At 40.8% G+C, this 24,705-nt stretch overlaps 1 protein-coding gene across 1 annotated transcript in view; it reads left to right on the top strand.

Annotated features, from left to right (window-relative positions):
* Positions 1-24,705, top strand: part of DAPP1 (dual adaptor of phosphotyrosine and 3-phosphoinositides 1) — a 53,846-nt gene that overhangs the window by 17,522 nt on the left and 11,619 nt on the right. The window contains exons 2-4 of the mRNA XM_052642247.1: positions 3,947-4,069; positions 6,585-6,718; positions 24,041-24,171. Coding sequence (XP_052498207.1) covers positions 3,947-4,069; positions 6,585-6,718; positions 24,041-24,171 — 388 coding nt within the window. The remainder of the gene's footprint in view (positions 1-3,946; positions 4,070-6,584; positions 6,719-24,040; positions 24,172-24,705) is intronic.

The raw sequence follows: 24,705 nt of genomic DNA, 5'->3' as shown, positions 1-24,705 counted from the left end.
ATTTTCTCTTCTGTGAATGACTTTCATTTCCTCTTCTGTATATGTACATATTTTGACTTTTACTACATATTCTTTGTTACCAGAAAAAGAAAAGCACAGTTTTAAAATAACTTGTATGTTCTTTAAGGCCTGCTTAGATGTTGAGACTTTCAAAAAATGGCCTTGATCTTTACTCTCACAAAATACTTCTCTTACCCTCTTGCCTAGATTAATGGTTTCTTGAAGCCCAGCCTGGGTTCTTATTCCCTTTGACTGCCTAGTATAATGCCTTGCACAGATTTGTACTCAGTAGACAAAGATTTATAAGGTCGAACGATATAAAGTAGAAAAGGTTAACTATGGGAAAACTCCTGACTGACCAAGACTATATTTGCAATCTTTTGATCTTTTTTGAAAAACTCGTTATTTATTTATTTGTTGGTTTCTTTTTGGCTGTGCTGGGTCTTCGCTGCGGTACCCGGGTTTTCTCTCTCTGCGCTGAGCAGGAGCTGCTCTCCAGTCGCAGAGCATGGGCTTGCCTTTGCAGTGGTTTCTCTTCTTTTGCGGCTCAGGTTCCAGGGTGCTTGGGCTTCAGTAGTTGCAGCGCACAGGCTTGGTTGGCCCACAGCATGTGGACTCTCCCTGGACCAAGAATCAAACCCACATCCCCTGTGTTGGCAGGTGGATTCTTAACCACTGGACACCAGGAAAGTCCCTAAACTTTCACTCTGTATGAACACAATCTTGAACCATCCTTACCAAAGATGGACATATTCCTGCAAAGGATATGTAATGCTGTTTGGCTTTATAGTCACTTCCCTGAGAGATAACCTGATCTAAAGTTTCTGGGAAATGATGCTTAACTCAATGAAGAGAGGAAGTTTAGGCATTTGTGAAAGAGTTGTTTGGGGAATGAAGATCCTCATTGTCATGCAGACATGGTGAAGTGTAGGTTGGCTGCCTGGCAGGCTCTATCTTAGATTTGCCTGGGCCCAGGACTCCATGAAACCTGGGATGCCCATGCTGACCCTACCAAGCTGCTACCAAGAAATTAACGACTGCTGCGATGTTCCAAATTACAGCACAGTGTAATGCTTTATATTCAAGGATTTCTTATGTGCTTATGATATATAGTTACTGTTTCAAAGATTACTTTAAAAAAGTTCTCAACTGGGACTTCTGTGGTGGTCCAGTGGTTAAAAGTCCGTGTTGCCAGTGCAGGGGATGCAGGTTGGAATCCTGGTCAAGGAACTAAGATCCCGCATGCCTTGCAGCACAACCAAGGGATTAAAAAAAAAAAAAAAAAAAAAAACCTCAATAAAAACTGCTATCAAGCTCTAATTATCAGAATTCTATAAATGCTTTAAACAGACATCATTAGATCTTGTTGGAAAGAATGCCAATGTCCAGATTCTTTATACTTTAGAATTTTGTGGCTTCAGATAAGTAATCTATTAACTTAAACTGAAATGTCCATTCAAAATATAATTATTGCAACATACATTTAAGAACTTGTGACTTCATAAAGATTTCATTTATCAAAAAAATTAGTATTCTGCCTGTAATCAAACCTGAAGTTTTTGATAGCCTCACTTTTAGCTCCTCCAATTTTCCTTTTTCCTTTTTTTAATTCAAGTATCATTGACAAACAACATATTAGTGTTAGGTTCCAACGTTTAAAGAATTTGATGCTGAGAAGATTTGAGCACATTTGGGAATTAGTCCAATGAAGGAGTAAATAACTCAATGGGATTTCTTATAAAAATGCTTTTCCTTGCCATTGTTTTTAGTTAGCAAGTACATTTCTAACTCAGGACTGAGGCATCTCTGCCACAAAGAAATGTGCTAAAGAAGCAGACATTAGGACATGCTGATTTAGAAAACAGATAGCTCAGAGACCTATGTAGAAACTCCCTCTGCCTTTGGTCTTATGTTTAATTTTTATTATCAGGCTTAAATATCATAGCACAGGACATCCCAGCAGATCCATCACTCTCAGAGCAGGGCACTTCCTTGTACACCATGCACACCTCTGTAATAGTACTGAGTTCACTGACATTATCAGCAATATTTGTGTAGCAGCTCCTGTCTCCTTCCCTTTTGCTGCCCTGCCCTATAGCTCCTAATAGCAGCTGCTACCCACCATGACCTAGCTTCCCATATCTGAAAGAAGCTGAAAGTAGTCAACAAGTATATCTGAGCAACAAGAAAATCACACCTCAGAGGCAACATCACAAGTTATGGCTCTGGGGATCTCAACGGCTTCGTGACAGCTAATGTGTTCTGAGCTCAACTGTTTGCCAAGACTGCTTTGACCATAGCAAGCAGAACTTACTGCAGGCCCATGAGGCACTGCTGTTATTAATTCTGTTTTAGAGGTGAGAAAACTGAGGCTTAGATTGGTTATATAACTTGCCCAAGGTGTTACAGCTATAAGAGGTTTCACGTGGATCAGGACTCTGGCAAACTGACACCAGAGACCACAGTCCTAATCACCACACTGAACTGTCTCTATTGACTTATTAAAAAGAACGGGAAAGGAAAAAGGAGCGAGGTGCCTGGGATGCTCTTGTCTCCATAGAGCTGGGACTGGGGACATGCCTAGATGCCTCTGGACACAAAGGATTCCTCTCAGGAGGAAGCACAGAAAATGGGTAACACTGGGGTCCTGTGAGGAAAGGAACAGGGGTGATGTGGATGAAAGGGGAGAAAAAAAAGCTTCATTTTCATTATGCCTTCTTTCGAACTATATAGATTTTTTTCTACCATAGATATATGTTACCTTTTCTAATGTGTTTTTGGAGTTTATTTATTTTTTAAACACATACATTAGTCTGAATATCCTTGGGACTTCCCCAATTCTGCAGGTATTTGTGAGTTTTAAACAATAGTGAACAGAGCTTGCATCTCTGTATAAAATGTCTGAATTCCTTGTGTTCAACTTCATTTCCCTCATGACAATGGACTCTGGGATAACAGCTCAGTGGTTTTACATGTTACAAAACACGGTACCACACTTTTAAAAGAGAGCATGATAGATCAAAAGAAAGAGAGAAAATTGGCCCAAGCCTATTCTTATGGTTATTTTTGACTTGAAATTTTAAAAATCTTTCTGTCTACAAAGTAATATGGGTTTGTTTGCTAGGACTTGCATGAGTAAGTACCACAGAATGGCAGCACTTTAACAGAGGATACTGATTATCTCATGTTCTGGAGATTAGAAGCCCCAAATCAAGGTGTTAGCCCCAAGGAGGGTTGGTTCCTTCTGGTGGCTATGAGGGGGGATCTGCTCCAGCTCACCCTCCTTGACTTACAGATGGCCGTCTTTAGGGACAGTGTTCACAAGGCACACTCCCTGTGTTCAAGTCTGTCTCCAAAAGTCCTCTTTTTATGGTCCTATTGAATTAGGACCCACCTTGAAAATGGAAGTGTTAGTCACTCAGTCGTGTGTGACTCTTTATGACCCCATGGACTGTAGCCCACCAGGCTCCTCTGTCCAAGGGATTCTCCAGGCAACAATACTGGAGTGAGTAGCCATGCTCTTCTCCAGGGGATCTTCCCAGCCCAGGGATCGAACCCAGGTCTCCTGAACTGCAGGCAGATTCTTTACCATCTGAGCCACCAAGGGAGGAGACCCCTAGGACCCACCTTAAGAACCCTCATTATAACTTGCTAAAGACCCTGTCTCCAAATAAGGAAGCATTCTGAGGTACTAGGGCTCAGCACTTCAACATAAGAGTGTTCAGGATACAGTTCAACCCATAACACGCTGGGATAAGGCAAATCCCTCCTTTCCCCTTCAGCCTCATCCAGCAATTTTCTTTTCTTGATGTCTTGGCTCAGAGTTTGGCCTCAGGGCTACCAGGGTGGAGAATATTGCTGAGGTAATCTCTGAGAGGAAAACCCAGTGCAGGAAGAGTCCCCCCATAGTTCACTCTGAGTGAAAGTGCTGCTCTGTCTTCCCCAGGTGGTACCATGGCAATCTCACCCGCCATGCCGCTGAGGCACTGCTCCTCTCCAACGGACGTGATGGGAGCTACCTTCTGCGGGACAGCAACGAAAGGATTGGGCTCTACTCCCTCTCTGTGAGGTAGGGTTCATAAGAACTCTATGAATTTAGTGGGATCCCATTTCTTACTTATATGGGCACTGACTTCAGCATCACATGCAGATTGCCAGAAGATGGAATTCGCTTGATTCTTGTTACATCAGCAGGTCCAAGGATGCCAAGCTCTGAGTGGTGAGACTGCAGAAAACATGCCTGCTCCTTCCATTAGCAGGGGAAATATTATTAGAGCTGGGACCAAAACAAAATGTTAAAGCTGAAGGAGATTTTATGAATTATTTAATCTAAAACTCTTGCTGGACTGAGGAAGAAACTGAAGTGGTAAAGTGTCTTCCACTCAATAAAAGAGTGCTAGAAACAGCACCAGAATCCTCATCCCTGGAGCCTGGCCTGGTACCCTTTTCACTGTTGTTTGCTTTCTCTGGAAAATCAAAATGACTTATGGCTATGAAACTTTCATAACCACAAACTCAAGCAGGCAACATGCAACTTTTAATTTTTTTCTATAAACAGGATTTCTCAAAGTTCCATTTCCCCCCACTGTTAAGAAAGTTAATCTAGTCCCCACCGGATATGCCTGGCTCAAAACAGTCACTGGCCAGCCCTTTCAGGGTTTCTCTCGCACATTTTCTCCTGGCTGACTTCCCTTTCAGAGAAGGTGACCTAGCCACCTGATAATCAGGGGGAGTCATTGCTTATCTGTTAGTACCTGTCACCTTGGCTTCCACTGACATATAGCAAGTTTCACTGGGTTCACAGGCAGTTGCTAGGATATGAGGACTCCATGAAATTGCCCTCGGCCACCCACCCATTCTTGCCTGGAGAATCCCAGGGATGGAGGAGCCCGGTGGGCTGCCATCTATGGGGTCGCACAGAGTTGGACACGACTGAAGCGACTTAGCAGCAGCAGCACCCACCCATTAACCTCAAACCATTATTGTTTTATTTTGTTTATGAATTTTTCTAAACAACATCTTTGGGAAAATTTGTAATCAAAAGTGGAATTCTGCTTGAAGTAGGAATTCAGCTCTGGGTTGAAGCAGGAATTGTGCTTTCTCGAATCAACAGCAAATGTTAAAATTATATTTAATGGTTGGATTGTTGATCCTTTATTGCGTGGATCACTCCAAAATCTCAGACAAACCTGTGGAATTGTTGGCTCAAAGAAAGTTAACTTTTCACTTTTACATGTTTCATAAGCCTTATAAAGAGATAACACATATATTATTACATCTATATACAAATTTAAAATATAAATTGTTAATTTCCATTACAAGCACTTGGAAATGCTTTAAAAACTAATAACCACCAGCAAAAGTGAGATGAACCAAAGACCAGCTCAGGAGAATGGTTGTTTTTATTCATTTGTTCATTCACTTCCTTAATAATATTTCAGAGCATCCACTCTATGCTTACCACTTTGATAAGTGTTGTAGGAGATTCAAAGACCTTGTCTTCAGCAAGTCTAGCCTCACAGGGGCAATGAGGCCATATATAAATACTTTACTACAAAGGAGAGTGCTGTAAATGATGTGAAAGACAGCAAGGTAAGTGTATGAATTGTTGAGAAGAGAAAAAACAAGTAACTCAAGCTGGAATATCATGCAATATTTGATAGAGTAAGTGGCATTTGAACGGACACAATCAAAAACAAAGCGGAAGAAGTCACAGGTGAAGGGAACAGTACAAGTTAAGGGACAAAGGCAGAAGCTCCTAGGAGAACAGTACAGCTGGTTGGACGATGGCAGTTGCCAAAACGTGGTCCCCAGACCAGTAGCACCACTTCAGAGCCTGTTAGGAACACAAGTCTTGGGCCCAGCCCTGGACCTACTGAATCAGGAATTCAGGGGGTAAGGCCCAGAAACTTGCACCCTCTAGGTGATTCTGACTTCTGGTTTTTGCTGAAGGTGGAAAATTACCTGAAAGAGAATAACAGTGGAAGTGAGGCCATATGTGTATGTGTGTGTGTGAGTGTGTGTGTATATGGTTATAGATATAGATATATATAAAATTTAATTTTTTGCCTTATTCCAAAAATGGCACTGAAGGAAAGTTGGTATTTTATTCAGCATGGAGTGAAACAGGTGTGGGAGGCAAAGGACTGGGCTCACATAACTGATTAAGTGAAAAGAGGCAGAATTTGTACTGACTCCCAAGTAAGGGAGGAGGACCAGGCACAGAGGAGAATCTGGGGAGAGGGTGGCCTGCCATTTCTATCATCTCTCTTCCCGTCTCTCTTACACTTATGCCTCCAGCAAAATACAAACAATCCATTTGAAAAATGAGCAGAAGACCTTAATAAATGTTTCTCCAAAAAAGACATACAGATAAGCGCATGAAAAGATTCTCGACATTACTAATTATTAGAGGAGTGCTCTTCTTTAAATGCCAGCGGTTTTGGTGATTGTGTCATAACTCTGTTTTGAGAAGGGTTTCACAGAGATACTAACGCCTAAGGTTACATTTACCTTCAAAAAAGATACTTGTTTCTTAAGTAGCATTAAGGTTTTTTTTTTTTTTTCCTTTTTTTTTCTTTTAGAGCCAAAGACTCAGTCAAACACTTTCATGTTGAATATACTGGATATTCATTTAAATTTGGCTTTAACGAATTCTCGTCTTTGAAGGATTTTGTCAAGCATTTTGCAAATCAGCCTTTGATTGGAAGTGAGACAGGTAAGCTATGCACATATAGTTGACCTGAGAGATATTATTTCAGAAGAGAGGGGGGACAAATGGATTTCAAGTAAATGGTTGTCACTTCTAGTGGATTATGTGCATACTATATACAACTGGGTATGCTTAGAAACATATTTTTTCAATTACTGTGCCATATGCTACATAAATAAATTATATGTATATATATATATATACATATATATATATATACACACACACACACACATTTCAGTATTATCTTTAGGAGAAAACAAAATGCTTTGTACAAAATAGGTATTTTTCTCAGGATATATTATTTAGTGGATTGACTAAGAGCACACATTTTTAAAAAATGGCCTAATGATACATACAATAAAGAAAGAAAGAATAAAGGAAAGAACGACTTTTTGATTCATCAGAAGTTTAGGTATGGGCAGTTTGCTTATCTGGGAGACACAAAATGGTCATTTTGAACAGTTTTTGAGCATTTTTAAAAATGAAATTTACACTTAAATTTCCCCAAAGGTCATTGAATAGTGAAAATACTGACTAAAAATTGTTCTCCTAAGTCTTGGTTTCTCGTAAATTTTTAAATGGGGCTTAAGTATGCCTGAAAAAGTTTGAAATTTCCTTTTCGGGTGGTTAGAGTCAAACCAGAAAATTCAAATTAAAACCAAAACACACTATCATGACTTTTTAATTATCTAACTCATTTGTCTATACTATTTAAAGTATGTAAAGATTTCCTTTGTATTTGTGTTAAAAGAATCACAATTTTGTATGTCCTAAATGATGATAATTCTCAGTTAATCAAAAGTTGGACAATTCCAAGAATCAAGCACAAAAGGAATTCAAGCATTAATAACACAGTCAGTTGCTAAGAATTTGTACACACTCATGTTCATGGTAAACTCGGTTAGCGGGCTTTTTGTTAACCACTCTGGGGAGAGATACGATTGCCTTTTCCTCTTCTGCTATTTCTGTGGCCCGAACAGACCCTGATATGAATCATACAGTGTTGAGCAGAGACGGAAACCACAAAATAGTTGCCTTACCTTATACTGACCGTGCAAGGTCTTTAATTGAATATTCCAAACTGTAAGACTGAAGTGATCTTTTTTTTTCTTTTTTCTGGTGAAAATCCTCCTAATAAACCCTGAAAATTACCATTTAACCAGCAGTAGTTCTCATAAATAAAGGGCAAGTGGGGATGAATTGATTTCCGTTGCCACCTTGGCCTGTTGTTGTTCAGTTGCTAAGTTGTGTCTGACTCTTTGTGACCTCATGGGACCGCAGCAGCCAGGCTCCCTGGCCTTTCACTGTCTCCCAGAATTAGCTCAAATTCAAGTCCACGGAGTCAGTGATGCTATCTAGCCATCTCATCCTCTGTCGTCCCCTTCTCCTTCTGCCTTTGATCTTTCCCATTCCAATGAGTCGGCTCTTCCCATCAGGTGGCCAAAGTATTGGAGCTTCACTTCAGCATCAGTCCCTCCAATGAATATTCAGGGTTGATTTCCTTTAGGATGGACTGGTTGGATCTCCTTTTAGTCCAAGAGACTCTCGAGTCTTCTCCAACACACTACAGTTCAAAAACATCAATTTTTTGGTGTTCAGCCATCTTTGTGGGCCACAAACATCCCTAAATGACTACTGGAAAAACCATAGCTTTGACTAGACGGACCATTGTCAGCAAAGTGATGTGTCTGCTTTTTAACATGCTGTCTGGGTTTGTCATAGCTTTCCTTCCACGAACCAAGAGTCTTTTAATTTCGTGGCTGTAGTCACCGTCTGCAGTGATTTTGGAGCCCAAGAAAATCTTTCACTGTTTCCACTCATTTCCCCTTCTATTTGCCATGAAGTAATTGGACTGGATGCCATGATCTTAGCTTTTTGAATGTTGAGTTTTAAGCCAGCCTTTTCATTCTCGTCTTTCACCTTCTTCAAGAGGCTTTTTGGTTCCTCTTTAATTTCTGCCATTAGACTAGTATCATCTCTGTATCTAAAGTTGTCGATATTTCTCCTGGCAATCATGATTCCAACTTGTGATTCATCCAGCCCAGCATTTCTCATCATATACTCTGCTTATAAGTTAAATATGTAGGGTGACAATATACAGCCTTGATATACTCCTTTCCCAATTTGGAACCAGTTTGTTGTTCCATGTCCAGTTCTAACTGTTGCTTCTTGTCCTGAATACAGATTTCTCAGGAGACAGGTATAGTGGTCTGGTATTCCCATTTCTTTAAGAATTGTCCACAGCTTGCTGTCATCCACATAGTCAAAGGCTTTAGCATAGTCAATGAAGCAGAAGTTTTTTTGGAATTCCTTTGCTTTTTCTATGATCCAATGGATGTTGGCAATTTGATCTCCAGTTCATCTGCCTTTTCTAAATCCAGTTTGTACATCTGGAAGTTCTTGATTCATGTACTGCTGAAGCCTGGCTGAAGGATTTTGAGCATTACCTTGCTAGCTTGTGAAATGAGTGCAATTGTGTGGTAGTTTGAACATTCTTTGGCAATTCCTTTCTTTGGGATTGGAATTGAAAACTGACCTTTTCCAGCCCTGTGGCCATTGCTGAGTTGTCCAAATTTGCTGGCATATTGAGGGCACTGCTTTCATAGCATCATCTTTTAGGATTTGAAATAACTCAGCTGGAATTCCATCACCTCCAGTAGCTTTGTTAGTAGTGATGCTTCTTAAATCCCATTTGACTTGACTTCACACTCCAGGATGTCCAGCTCTAGGTGAGTGACCACACCATGGTGGTTATCAGGGTCATTTGGACATTTTTTGACTTCCTTGGAAGTCACAGAGTCAGCACTGTGACCTATGAACAGTTCTTCTGTGTATTTTTGCCACCTCTTCTTAATCTCTTCTGCTTCTTAGGTCCTTACCATTTCTTTTCTTTATCATGTCCATCCTTGCATGAAATGTTCCCTAAATATTTTCAATTTTCTTGAAGAGATTTCTAGTCTTTCCCACTTCCTCATTCAATCATTTTCCTCTATTTCTTTGCATTATTCACTTAAGAAGGCCTTTTTATCTCTCCTTGCTATTCTTTGAAACTCTGCATTCAGATTGGCTTATCTTTCCCTTTCTTCCAGAGAAGGCAATGGCAGCCCACTCCAGTACTCTTGCCTGGAAAATCCCATGGACAGAGGAGCCTGGTAGGCTGCAGTCCATGGGGTCACTAAGAGTTGGACACAACTGAGCAACTTCACTTCCCTTTCTTCCTTGCTTTTTGCTTCTCTTCTTTTCTCAGCTATTTGTAAACCCTCTTCAGACAACCACTTTGCCTTCTTGCATTTCTTTTTTGGAGGGATGGTTTTGGTCACTACCACCTGTTCAATGTTACAAACCTCCATTCATAGTTCTTCAGGCACTCTATCAGATCTAATCCCTTGAATCTATTTGTCACTTCCATCGTATAATCGTAAGGGATTTGATTTAGGTCATACCTGAATGGTCTAGTGGTTTTCCCTACTTCCTTCAATTTAAGTCTAAATTTGACAATAAGGGGATCATGATCTGAGCCACAGTCACCTCCCAGTCTTGTTTTTACTGACTATATAGAGCTTCTTCATCTTAGGTTGCAAATAATATAATCAATCTGATTTTGGTATTGGCCATTTGGTCCTATGCATGTATGGAGTTGTCTCTTGTGTTATTGAAAGAGAATGTTTGCTATGACCACTGTATTCTCTTGGCAAAACTGTTAGCCTTTCTCCCGCTTCATTTTGTACTCCAAGGCCAAACTTACCTGTAACTCCAGGTATCTCGTGACTTCCCACTTTTACATTCCAATCCCCTATTATGAAAAGGACATCTTTTTTTTGTTTTTTTTCCTTTTCTTATATTAGTTCTAGAAGGTCTTGGAGGTCTTCATAAAACCATTCAACTTCAATTTCTTTGGCATTAATGGTTGGGGCATAGACTTGGATTACAATGATGTTGAATGGTTTGCACTGAAACAAACCCAGATCATTCTGTCAGTTTTGAGATTGAACCCAAGTACTGCATTTTGGACTCTTCTGTTGACTATGAGGCCTACTCCATTTCTTCTAAGGGATTCTTGCCCACAGTAGTAGATACAATGATCGCCTGAATTAAACTTGCCCATTCCTGTCCATTTTAGTTCACTGATTTCTAAGATGTTGGTGTTCACTCCTGCCTGGAAAGTTTTTAAATTTCTTAAATCTCTTCCCTTCAGGCTTATTTCCTACTTGTGTCCCAACCTACACTTATTTTTGCTCAATTCTTGGGCACTGGCAATGGACAGTAGATGTTGAAGCTAAGGACTCTGTTTCACCTACTTTGATTTTTGTCCTTCTCTTTGTCCCCCAGGTGCTGGGACAGTGAGTGATACTTTGGGCGAGTGAATGAGTGAATGAATGAATGATGAGCTGCAGCTCTTTGTGTCTTTCAGAGCCAGTACCATTGTTGCTTTCACCCTGCTTTTTTCTTTCCTAGCAAAGCTGACTCCCTTCTTTTAAACTCTCCCTCTAGATTCTATTTTCAATCTCTTTGGTCATTCTCCATGCTCCTGTCTGGATTTTCTCCAAGTTAGGAAAAGGTACATATTCTGCATACCAGCAGATTTCAAAAATCATTTTTTTAAAGTTTTTTTTTTTAACTGAAGTGTAGTTGATGGATAATACTATATGTGTACATATAGTGATTCACAATTTTAAAGTTTTACTTTGTTTATAGTATTATAAAATATTGGTTATATTCCCTGTTCTATACAATTATCCATGAAGCTTATTTTTATACATTATAGTTTATACCTCTTAATCACCTACCCCTATGCTGCCCTTCCCCTTTCCCTCTCTCCACTGATAGCCACTAGTTTGTTCTCAATATTTGTGAGTCTGCTTCCTTTTTATTTTATTCACTGTGGTGATGGTTTAGTCGCTCAGTTGTGTCCAACTCTTGAGATGCCATGGACTGTAGCCCACCAGGCTCCTCTCTCCATGAGATTTTCCAAGCAAGAATACTGGAGTGGATTGCCATTTCCTTCTCCAGGGGATCTTCCCAGCCCAAGAATCAAACCTGGGTCTCCTGCATTGCAGGCAGATTCCCTAGTTTGTTCTATTTTTTAGACTCCACATATAAGTGATATACAATATTTATCTTTCTCTGTCTGACTTACTTCACTTAGCCTTATGCCCTCCATCCATATTGCTGCAAATAGCAAGATTTCATTTTTTATGTCTAAGTAGTATTTCATTGTGTGCATATATGTGTGTCTTATTTGAAATGAATGTGTTGCAGTACTTTCTGGCTGAACCTTCCTGGCACTGATCCAATCACTAGGTGATTGAGACAATGTTGGGACATTGGGACAATGTTAAGCTTTTCCAGGAAATACAGTCATCTGAATAAATGTCTGTGGCTAACACAATAAGGATTATAATAATTTGTAACCCAGATTCCTATAGTAGATTTCTCCAAATCTAAAGCTTGCTGTATCTTTTGTCATTACTGTAATATTTATTTTATTTATTGCAATAAAACTTGGGAAACTGAGATTTTCATCCTTTCCATTGCCTCTCCTCTCTTCTATTCATTACCAAGTTGGGAATTTGCTGCTATTTAAACCTCTGCTATAGACTCCAGGTGGTGATAGATATCCACTTGACAGTCTGGCTTCCAGCCCTTGAGTTATATTCCAGTAACTATAAATGTTCCTCTTATCTGTCCCTGCCAGCTGAAGGCAAAGCCACCAAAGCTGGGAACAAGAGGCAAAACCCATAACTTATGAGTGTTCCTATTTTGTCCTCTGGGAGTCATAGGCCTCAGGAAACAAGATAACATGCACCACGTGCAGAAGCTGTGATGGCTCTTAAACCCAGATGATCCTTGGAAGTCACAGAGTCAGCATTGTGACCTATGAACAATCATGAACAGAAACTGGGATTCCAACTCCTAAAAACCAAACTCTTGTTCATTTAAGAGCTGGCTCCTGCAAAATTGTAATTCAAGAAGATACATGTGCCCTATATTCATAGCAGCACTATTCACAATAGCCAAAACGTGGAAATAACCTAAATGTCCATTGGCAGATGAATGGACAAAGATGTGATATACATGTATATCACACACACACACACACACACACACACACACACACACGCAGGAATACTACTAAGCCACAGAAATGAAGCATTGCCATTTGCAGCAACAAAGATGCAACTAGAGATCATCATACCAGGTGAAATAAGTCAAAGAAAGAAAGACAAATACCATGTGATATCACTTACACATGGAGTCTAAAATATGGCACAAATGAACCTATCTATGAAACAGAATCTGACTCGCATAAGGAACAGACTTGTGGTTGCCAAGGGCAGGGGGCAGTGGAAGAAGGGTGAATTGGGAATTTGGGGTTAGCAGATGAAAGCTATTATATATGGAATGGATGGGCAACAGGGTCCTACTCTATATCACAGGAAACTAATATTTCCTGTCCTGTGATGAACCATAATGGAAAAAATATAAAAAGAATATAGAACCATAATGGAAAAGAATATAAAAAAGAATATATATATATATATACACATATATATGGCTGAATCACTTTGCTGTGCAGCAAAATTAATACAAATTGTAAACCAACTATACTTCAATAAAAAAATTTTAAATTAATAAAAAAGAATTGGCTTCCAGTGATCACGAGACCTCCACCTAATGATTCCTTGCTCACTATCAGATGAAGTGCAAATTCTTATTAAAATTTTTGCTCGGTTAAGGATCACCTGGAGAAGCATTTTCCTGCATTGTAGATGAGACCCTGTCAGGGTCCTGACATCCAGATCTCTGGAATGGGAAGGACCAGAGCTGGGTATTTTAGGCCTCTCAGCCCAGAGCCCATTCAGGCCAGCCTCACTTGGTAGGGTCTGGGAGTAAGTTTATTTAAGAGAGACTTTATCTTTGATGGCAATGGGACAGATAATTAAATAACCAACAACTGTAAGCTTTTGCTTTACAGTTTTCTGTCTATATAATGTCTTTCATAGAGTGAAACCAGAATGCTTGGTTCTGGGTCATCAGAAAATATTTGTACTCAAGATAGGTATAAGTGTTAACCTATAGGGATGTATACTCTTTTAAGATTATTTCCCCTATTTTATTCTTATTTTCTTTTCTTTAAACTCCCAGGATTTCTGTTTCCTTAATAAAGAATGAAGATTCTTGTGAGTAAGATCTAACCCTCCTAATAACTTCAGGATTCTATTATTCTTAAATCTCTTTTTCCCTTGTTGTAATCTCTCTAATCTCCATTAAAGTTTCTGTTCACTGTAATTTCTTCTTATTTCATTCTTAAGATACTTCTCCTTCTCAAAACCCAATCATCTCCCAAGTATATCATACAATTTACCCAGTTGCTTTTACTGTATTTGATAGCCCTTTTACCTTTAAACATATTTTTATAAGATATTTCAATTGTTTGATGTGGGCCAATTTTTAAGTCTTTATTGCATTTACTACAGTATTGTTTCTGTTTTATGTTTTGGCCGTGAGACACGTGGGATCTTAGCTTCCCAACCAAGGACTGAACCCACACCCACTGCATTGAAAGGTGAAGTCTTAATCACTGGATTGCAAGGGAAGTCCCTAACTATTTTTAACCCACTTATTTTTTAAACATCTTCACATTCATATATAAACTCTATGAGAAGAAGGATTCTTGTCTTTCTTTCCCCCTGTTATGCCCCATCACCTAAAAGAATAAATGCTAATCATGACCCACAGCATTCCGTAGACAGTATACCAGTACCAACGTCCACATTGCAGCTTTTGGGACAACACAACAACTAGCAAGCTGCTGGCAATTTTTACTTCCAAAATATGTACAAAGCATAATTTGAAAATGATTTGTGTTGTATGCATGCTCAGTAATGGTTAAATTCAGACTCTACCTTTCATTTGTAATAGTACAGTGAAGTGGCTCAGTCGCGTCCGACTCTGCAACCCCAGACTGTAGCCCACCAGGCTCCTTTGCCCATGGGATTTTCCAGGCAAGAATTCTGGAGTGGGTTGCCATTTCCTTCTCCAGGGGATCTTCCAAATCCAGGGATTGAACCTGGGTCTCCCACGCTGCAGGTAGACTGCTTATCATCTGAGCCACCAGGGAAGCCCCATAATAGTAAGATGTTATGTGAATCTTCTACTCATATTTGTACATGGCTTCTAAATTCAACTCAAATAGATTTGAAAATATGAGAATTTTTTTTTAGTATGGACATGGTTGGTTCATTATTAATTTTTAATGAATCCTCTGGTATTTGACTCCAGAGAAGACAATGGCACCCCACTCCAGTACTCTTGCCTGGAAAATCCCATGGACAGAGGAGCCTGGTAGGCTGCAGTCTAGGGGGTTGCACAGAATTGGACACAACTGAAACGACTTAACAGCAGCAGCAGCTTGTATTTGACTAAGATTTGTCTTGGAAAATGTACCCGGCATTTATCTTTATGCTTACGTGTCCAAATAGTATTAAAATAAAAATTGCCTTTTCCATTACCTTTTCTCTATATTGCAATACTTTTGTACATGAAATTGTCATGTACAATTTATTATAGAAATTACTGTGTTGTGACTTTAATCACCTAACTAGCATGAAAAAAAGAATAAGTGCTGTGTTTGTGCTTACCCTTTATAGTGATTGGTTCTCAGTTTTGAAGATCCTATCTGGTTGTTTGTTAAATGTCAAATTTCCACTTCTCTTTTTGTTCTGATATGGGGATTCCCAACCTTTTGATAACTGCTATAGTTATTATTATTTTATTTTGTGACTCTAGCCATTCCATCCAGGTGACATTTTAAAATAATTAAGTTAAAATTAATTTTAATTTGAGACTTATGTGACACTTCTGAAAAAAATTGGTGATAACTTGGAATATTGTCAAATCACAACCAGGAGTCACTTCTTTTTTTTTTTTCTTAACACTTATGTTCATTTATTTACCTTTGGCTGTGCTGGGTCTCCACTGCCGCTTGGGCTACTCTCTAGCTGCAGGGCGCAGGCTTCTCACTGCACTGGTTTCTCTTGTTGCAGAGCACGGGCTCTAGGGCATATGGGCTTTAGCAGCTGCAGCACGTAGCCTGGGTAGTTGCTTACTCCTAAGCTCCGGAGCACAATAGCTGTGTGCACAGGCTTAGCTGCTCCAGGGACGTAGGATCTTCTTGGATCATGGGTTGAGCTGGTGTCTCCTGCATTGACATGTGAATTCTTTACCACAAAGCCACCAGAGAAGCCCAGAAGTCACTTCTTTAGTTTATGTCTGCCAGAAATACAAATCTTCATTTGTAGATGAGGCATGTTTGGAAAAGTAAAAAGCAGGCAAGGAAGAGAATGAAACAAACCTTTGCAGACTTTTACTAAGTTCCAGGCATGCTATTAGATATTTTCACACATACCAAGGTATTTAATCTTCTGGACCACCCACAATAGTGGGTAAAGTCGTCCTATTTTCAGATTAGGAAATAAAAACTCAGAGATTTTAATTTATTTGTCCAAGCTGCAAATATAGAGAACATTAGCACTGAGATTGGAATCCAGGCTAACCTGTTTTTAAAGCCTGTGTGCTTTCCACTCACTTTGTGTTCTCCTAAAACCGGTGTCCCAGTGACACTACAGGCAATACTGCCACAGCAGAGCATGGCTTTGACTGGATTAGGATGGCGAGTCCATACCACGTGATGCACAAAATGCTCGTAGGATATGGCAGGCCTACAGTACATTGTTTAGTCCTCAGTCTCCTTAAAGCCTATAATAATATTTCTGATATGATATAAAACCCTTGTTCTAAAGAATATGACTCAATTTGAACTTTGTGTTTATTGTTATTCTTAATTTATTAACATAAATTTTTACTGGAGAAATTATTCTAGAAAATCATAAAACACAAAAAAAGTTGACTAGGGCTTCCGTGATGGTCCAGTGGTTAAGAACACACTTTGCAAGGCAGGGGACATGGATTCGATCCCTGGACGGGGAACTGAGATCCCACATGCCATGGGGCACAACTACTAAGCCCACACACACTAGGGTGCATGCTCCGCAACAAGAGATGCCACTGCAAGGAGAAGCCCACGCTAGCAACTAGAGGACCAGCAATAAAGACTCAGTGCAGCCAAAAATAAAATAATCAAATACATTAAAAAAAAAAAGTTGACTAGAACACATCCCCCAAATATTTAGGCCCGTCTCATGCATGCCTCTCCAGAAAGAATATAAAACAGCCTATGTAACTATAGTAAAGTCAAATAAAATTTAAAGTTTGAAGAGAAGGGGGAGGAAAAGAAAAATGAGAGGCAAAAATAAAATGACATCAGAAGTGAAGTATATCAGATGAATATTGCACATTCACTGAAACAGGATAAACCTTTGGTTACTATGCATCCTAATATTTCTTCACTTTCAGTTGGGCTTGTGCAGTTAACTAGATTTATGCAATGTTGGAATTGGAAGGGAGCTCAGAGACCATTTAATTACTCCTTTACAAATGAAGAAACTGAGGTCTGGTGAGAAACGTTGAAGTAAAAACTCTCCTTTTCTTTTCTTAAGCTGCTTCTTGAAGAATCCATTTCATCAAATTTTAATTGATACACGTGATTCTCTTGTCCACAATAACCAAAGTACATTTCACATGCCATAGAGAGTTTCCATGGTGGTGATTATCACCAAGGCTAAGAAAAACGGACGGTGTGATGTGTAAACATGTGAACCTCCAGTCTAACTCCAGCCTTTGCTATGTACCAGCTGTGTTTCTTCAGGCAAATTATGTAACCTCGCAAGCTTCAGTTTCATCATCTTACGAAATTAAGCTGATGGTAATAGTTGATACCTTAATGACTTGCTGTGAAGACTGGATGAGATTAGGCATGTAAGATAGTGATATTTATAATAATTCTTAGCATGGCAGAAATAATCATTATTAATTTTATTTTAAGAGGCCCTTTTATGGTAATTCATTCAATAGTTATATGCTAGAGCTATATAATTTTTGACATATCATGAAGCATTGGTTTAGGAACGATTGGATTAATGTTTACTTAAATCTCTGTGACGTCTTCTTCAAATTTTAAGTCAGTTCCATAGTGCACTCATATGAAAGGTAGAATCAAGTACTCCAAAAAAAGTGACCTGATTTGCCTTGGATATTATAACAGAATCTTCTCTTGCCCTGGCTGTCAGGTCCGCTTTACTTAACTCAGTGTATTTCTCTCTGTGAGCCTGCTGCTGCTGCTGCTGCTGCTGCTGCTGAGTCGCTTCAGTCGTGTCCGACTCTATGCGACCCCATAGAAGGCAGCCCACCAGGCTCCCCCGTCCCTGGGATTCTGCAGGCAAGAACACTGGAGTGGGTTGCCATTTCCTTCTCCAATGCATGAAAGGGAAAAGTGAAAGGCAAGTCGCTCAGTCGTGTCCAACTCTCAGCGACCCCATGGAATGCAGCTTACCAGGCTCCTCCGTCCATGGGATTTTCCGGGCAAGAGTACTGGAGTGGGGTGCCATTGCCTAACTCCTTCATGTGTAAACAAACGTGATTTTACCAGCACCATTTTATGATGAGTTCAAGTCCATTTGCAGAGCAGCTAGCAAAGAAGAGAACAGAAAGACCGTCAGTACTCTTGTAACTCCCCTGGAAGGCCACCCTGTATTAGCAGGAGGGGATGGAGGGATCTGCCATGCTTATGCAGCAGGAAAGCTTGTTTTCTGAACCTGAGGGCAATAATGAAGCATAGATGGATATGATCTTATTTTAATTCATAATTCATCATCTGTATTGAGAACCAGCTGTGAGCTGGGCACTGCTGGCCACTGGAAATATAGTGATGAAACAGGTATTGTCCTCGCCCTCCAGCCATCTTCCAGTCTAGGTGGGGAACCTGGGGGCAGCACTCACTTCAGTGGAAAAAGGAAATATTCTAAACAAGGTTTCCTTTTTAGGAGCTCTGTGTGCCCTGCACTATACTCTAGTTTAGATATCAAACCAGTGCCTGAGGCTTGAGACTGTCCTTATTTATTTTCGGAATTCTTGCTGGAATATAAGATAAGGAGTCTTTCAATGCAGTCTCATAGTACTATACACTGAGTAGGTGTCTGTAAGTTACAGTTCAAAAATATTCCCCCACCAAGAGTTTCTGATACCAGGTTTCATGTCAAAGGCAGGAAACAACAATCTCCTTCATGTAGTTCAGAAACTGAAGTGAAACACAGCCAGGGTTCCAACCTGTAGTTGCAGAGCTTTCTTCTCTCTCTACCAGCCCCTGCCTCCTGTTTGTTGCCCTTTGTCAGAATCTTCTAACCAAGTCCTGGAATTTGTTTGGCCTGAATATCACTAACCCAGAGTTCTTCCTTATGAAGTCAGCATGCTATCATGAACCTTGAATCTTCTAACTTAATAATAAGTCTGTGATGTCTACATTAGATAAGTTTCTTTTAATTGCCAATGACAGAAACTAACCCTAGCCAGCTGAACTTCTTTAAAAAAAAAGATATGGGGAGAAAAGTGGGAACTTTTTGGAAAGATATTCGTATTCCCATTCAGAATTTAAAGGCAATAGAAACAGAAAGAGACAACAAGGAATCAGCCAAGTGATCATGAGGCTACTCTGAAGCTTTCAGCACACTGAAATACCTGCCTTCCTCATGCTCTGATCAACTCAAAAGTGTGCCTTCATGGAGTTGCTTCTGAAACCAGCTTTCATGTCAAAGGCAGGAAACAACAGTCCCCTTCTTGAACTCAGAAACTGAAGTTAATGAACCGTCTCTCCAGAGAAGTGACTAAGCAGATCCCTGGGTCGGTCCAATGACTGAGTACAGGTTAGGTGTCTGTGGAGGAGGGCTAGGATCTCTGGGGGTCTACCTCTGTGTAAGGGGTTGGGATGGTGTTTAGAAAAGAGAAAATCATTGTAAGCCTGGAAGCCGTGCCAAGAAGTCCATATATTGGCACTTCCTTGGGCAGAATGGTTGGCTAAGGAGACATGTCTCTCAGGAGACCAGATTTTTATCAGTGGAAGCTTGAATTTTATAAGTAGCTTGCTATTTTCTTCATGACACCATTAAAACTAGCCTCATGCATGGTCTTAGTAGTTAAAATTAATATGTCAGTTCTGCTTTCCTGGTTGACTCAGTATCATTTACCTTAGTTTAGCTATTCACTGATTAAACTTCAGAGGAAGTTTTCAAAATAGAATTTGAGTGTTCCCAGTGGAGATATGGGTCTTCCTGGTAGCTCAGCTGGTAAAAGAACCTGCCTGCAGTGCAGGAGACTCCAGTTTGATTCCTGGCTTGGAAAGATCCCCTGGAGAAGGGATAAGCTACGCACTCCAGTGTTCTTGGGCTTCCCTGATGGCTAAGTTGGTAAAGAATCTGCCTGTAATGCTGGAGACCTGGGTTCAGTCCCTGGGTGGGAAGACCCCCTGGAGGAGGGCATGGCAACCCACTCCAGTATTCTTGCCTGGAGAATCTCCATGGACAGAGGAGCCTGGCGGGCTACAGTCCGTGGGGTCACAAAGAGTCGGACATGACTGAGCGACTAAGCACAGCACGGTGGAGATTTGGAGAGCTGAACTTGGGCTTGTTGTCCTGTCCTGTCCTTGCCCTGGCCAAGTTAACTGTGGACCTGGAAGCCTGGTTCATTTCATGTTCTTCCCTGCCTTACACCTGAATTACTGCGGCATTTGTGCACTCATTCATTCACTCATTAAGCTTTCCCTATGTCAGAAACTCTATCAGGAGGTAGGAATACAAAGATAAATTTGACACCATACCTGCTCTGAAAGGACTCACAGGGCTTGGAAATGTGTGTGTTGGAAAAGCAACGGCTTTATGGTCCCAACTGATTACAGCGCTGCAGGCTCAGGCAGCAACCCTGGCCCAGAGATCCTTAGACTGCAGCACAACGGGACCCTCTGGCTAAGCTCACCACCCAGAAACTGATACTGTAGTAAACAGGATCATGACACCTCCCCACTTCAAAGGTTCATATCCCTCCCTGGAAGTGTAAATGTTACATGGCAAAAAGGAATTCTGACTTTGGGATGCAGAGCTTATCCTGGATTGCCCAGGAGCATCCACTGTGATCACAGTGGTCCTTATAAGATGGAAGCAGAGAAGACCTGGAGAGACAGCAGCATGAGAAGGACCTGACCCACTGCAGCTGGCTTTAAAGATGGAGCAATGGAGCCGCCGATCAAGGAACGCAGCAGCCTACAGAAGCTAGGAAAGGCAAGGGAACGGATGGTCTCCGAGAGCCTCCAAATGGAAAGCAGTCCTGCCAATACCGTCCCTTTAGATTCATGAGACCCGTTTCAGACTTCTGACCTCCGAACTGTAGGATAATCAAGTCAAGTTACGTCACTATGTTTGTGATGATTTGTTACAGCAGCAGTCAGTTCAGTTCAGTTCAATTGCTCAGTCATGTCCGACTCTTTGTGACCCCATGGACTGCAGCACGCCAGACCTCCCTGTCCATCACCAACTCCCGGAGTCCACCCAAACCCATGTCCATTGAGTCGGTGATGCCATCCAACCATCTCGTCCTCCGTCGTCCCCTTCTCCACCCACCCTCAATCTTTCCCAGCACCAGGGTCTTTTCAAATGAGTCAGCTCTCTGCATCAGGTGGCCAAAGCATTGGAGTTTCAGCTTCAACATCATAGGAAACTAGTATAGGCAAGTATAAACCTGGGTGATGCTTGGTTTTATGCAAAAGGACAGAGGATTGACCAGGGGCATCTTTCTAGGGCATCATTTAAAATAGTATTTTCATATTAAGCATATGAATAGGATGATAATTTAGCATCACCTTTGAATTTGAATGGCAACCCACTCCAGTATTCTTGCCTGGAAAATCCCATGGACAGAGGAGCTTGGCAGTCTACAGTCCCTGGGGTTGCAAAGAGTTGGACACAACTGAGCGACTTCCCTTCACTTGAAGATGAAGCACAAGATTTCACTTTTTTCTTTTTTTTCTAATTTGTGCGCTGCATTGAGCCCTGAGCTCTGGTCTTCTTCTCCTCCACTGTCAGACACGGAAGTATTAAGAGGCGTCTGTCTGAGTGCTACAGTCAGTGACAATCTAGACTACTGCCATTGTTATTCTTAGCACATAGTTACATTTAGGTCTTTTTTACCTAATTTTAAAATCCATGTTCCCAAAGATGGTGCTCACTGGAATTTCACTTAAGAATTTAAAAATATATCAGAACGTAACAACATCTAACATTGTTATAATCCTTTCTCAAGCCCTTCTTTATTTGGGGCATAAAACAAATAAGCTTCATGAAGAAAGGGTAATCATTCTCACTTGTCAGAGGAAGAAAGAGAAGCTTGAAATAGAATGTCCAAAGTAACAGGGGCTAAGTGCCATGGCGGCTCTTTCCGCAAAGCCAGGGTGGCTGCCAGAGAGTGTTTCTCTCGGGTAGGTCCCTGGGTAACCAGTTCCCAGTTCCCCAAGCATCTGCCGTGTCACAGCTGCATCCAGACGGCCCCTGGGCCTGCACAACGGCTGCTCTGGGTTTAGGTGTTGCTGCTTTCATTATGACTATAAACCTGTAACCGGCCCCTTGTCCCCATATGACTGGATCTGTTCTCATGAAAGAATTGCCTCAACAAAAAGGAGTGCAGGCAGTGTGCAAGAGCAGGACTGGGCCTTCTGAGAACTGCAAAAGCCACTTTTCACTGTGATCCCAGTGCTCCCGAGATGAGCTGGGTGCAGAGCGAGAAGGAGGCCACTGTTTGGGGGCCAGGGCGAGTGCGCCTCTTTGGCTGTTCTCAGTGACCGTCTTCACTTTCCAGCAGGGCCTTGTCTGGGCCCCTGGGTCAGAAGGCATTGTTCTGTTTTTGCAGTCAATTCACTGTCTCTACTCAAACCTCATAGAAAGATTTTGCTTGGTTTGTAGGTTTATCATTATTATTACGTTTTTTTTTTTTTTTTTTAACTGCAGGGGAGGTATTTTCCTTTCCTTCTTGCGTCTTTTTCACTCCAATTCAAAGTCTATACTTTCTATGAGATTTCTGTCACCCCATCAAAGAAGATTTCCCTGGCCTGATATAAATACCACGCTACCCAGACCCCTTTCTCTTTTCACTCTTCATTTCTTCGCTTTGCTTTGTTAAGGTTTTCAAAACAATTCTCTCACCTGACTTCTGTTTTTTTTTCCAAAATGTTTCTGTCTCTGCGGCCATGAGAGTGAAAGCAACGTCTCTTTGGTCTGCTGCTGTATCCCCGGGGCCTCCCCAAGTGCCTGGCACTCAGGAGAGCTCAGGAAATATGTGTTGAATCAACTACTGAAATCTTTGCATCTCACCCAGTGTCTGGTACAATCCTGGACCTTCTGTATGAAAGACCCAAGTGAAATTAAAAAAAAAAACAAAACCAAGAAGCCAGAGCAAAGGGGAGAAAACCCTTAATTACTCTTTTTGCAGTCACTTTCTAGTTTCTGATTGACTGATTGATCATGGTAAGGGAAAGATGCAGAAGGGGGAAATATCAGTGTTGAGTTGAAATCTCTCAGCCCCCAATACCTGGCCCCCCCAGACTGGGGTTGGGGTGGGCTTTTTCTGCCTTCACTTGGAAGTGAAGGTAATTACACAGTGGCCTCAGCCTATTCACTTCATATCCACCAACGAAAAGCAAAGCCTTCTTTCCTTTGGCTGTCAATGGGGTGGTAGCAGACAGGAGGGAAAATGCTATAAGCTCATATTTTTTAGGTCCACGGATTTGTTACAAGCTGTTCTGAAAATCGTGCAAAGTAGAACAGTGGAATAAATCCTCCTATACCTGGTACATTGTGTGGTTTAGTCTGCACAACTTTTGTAAAGCCCACCTGGAAAACCAGCAGTTATTGCTAAGGTCTAATGGAGTCTAATGGTGTCGCCTCCCCTAGGAAAACATTTCTAAAGCATTTCATAGAACTGCACTTCTTATGCATGATCTTTTTGCCTCTGTGATACTTTTTATACCCTGCCGCCTACAGACATCTCTCCTAGAAAGCAGAGCTACCACATGCACAACCAGCATGCTTGGTTCACACTGCCAATGGTGGTCTCATCACCCTGTTCAGTTAAATGACTATATTCATGGCTAATTCTGTCCTAGACTAAGAGGGCAGAAATTATCTCACAGAGCTTTATATCTCCAGTTTCCAGTTTAAGAGCCTGGAATGTAGTTTGTACATGATAAATATTGAGACAGTGAGTCAGTGAATCCATGAAAAACAAGAAACTTTATAATCCAGGCACAGTGATCTGGTGTTAACATTTGGACTCTCTTTCTGGGGCTTATATTTGACTTTTTTTTTTTTTTTTTTTTTGGTCTACATGCAGGCACTCTGATTGTTCTGAAACACCCCTATCCCAAAAAAGTGGAAGAACCGTCCATTTATGAATCTGTCCGGGTTCACACAGCAATGCAAACGGGAAGATCAGAAAATGACCTGGTGCCCACTGCGCCTTCTGTAAGTGGCCATCCATCTGCCCACCGGGCTCACTGTCTAAAAGCAATAACATCCAATAAGTTACACACATTTTACAGTACTTTTGTTCACATAAAATTCACCCTTGGGATATAAAACTGGAAAAGGAACGTAAAGTTCTAAGCCTATGGCTCATCTGGTCCAGGGTAAATTGTAAAAAAAATAAAAATAAAATTACAATGCGATAGTGATAGGATTTTAAAGACTTCAGAAATAGCACTTAAATCCTGTCCTTACTTCACCAAAAAAGTTCATGGTAGAATATGCGAACAATGTTTATGGTCACACAGTTGTCTAAACGGTTATTCTACAAATTCATTAAATTTTTTTTAAAAAGTTCTTTTACATTTCAATTTTCTCTGGAAGAAAAAGATTCTCCACCTTTACTATAATTTCTCAGGATATTATTTTTTTCCCTGGTCTTTTTATTACTTATGTTTTTCCTTCATTGAATGAGGGTCCAGACAGAAGACATTTGGACCCCTTGCAGCATGTGCGCCACTGTTCACTTTCAGC

Source organism: Budorcas taxicolor, chromosome 6 (assembly GCF_023091745.1).
Source record: "Budorcas taxicolor isolate Tak-1 chromosome 6, Takin1.1, whole genome shotgun sequence".
Lineage (NCBI taxonomy): Eukaryota > Metazoa > Chordata > Mammalia > Artiodactyla > Bovidae > Budorcas > Budorcas taxicolor.
This window is presented reverse-complemented; position numbering and strand designations above follow the sequence as displayed.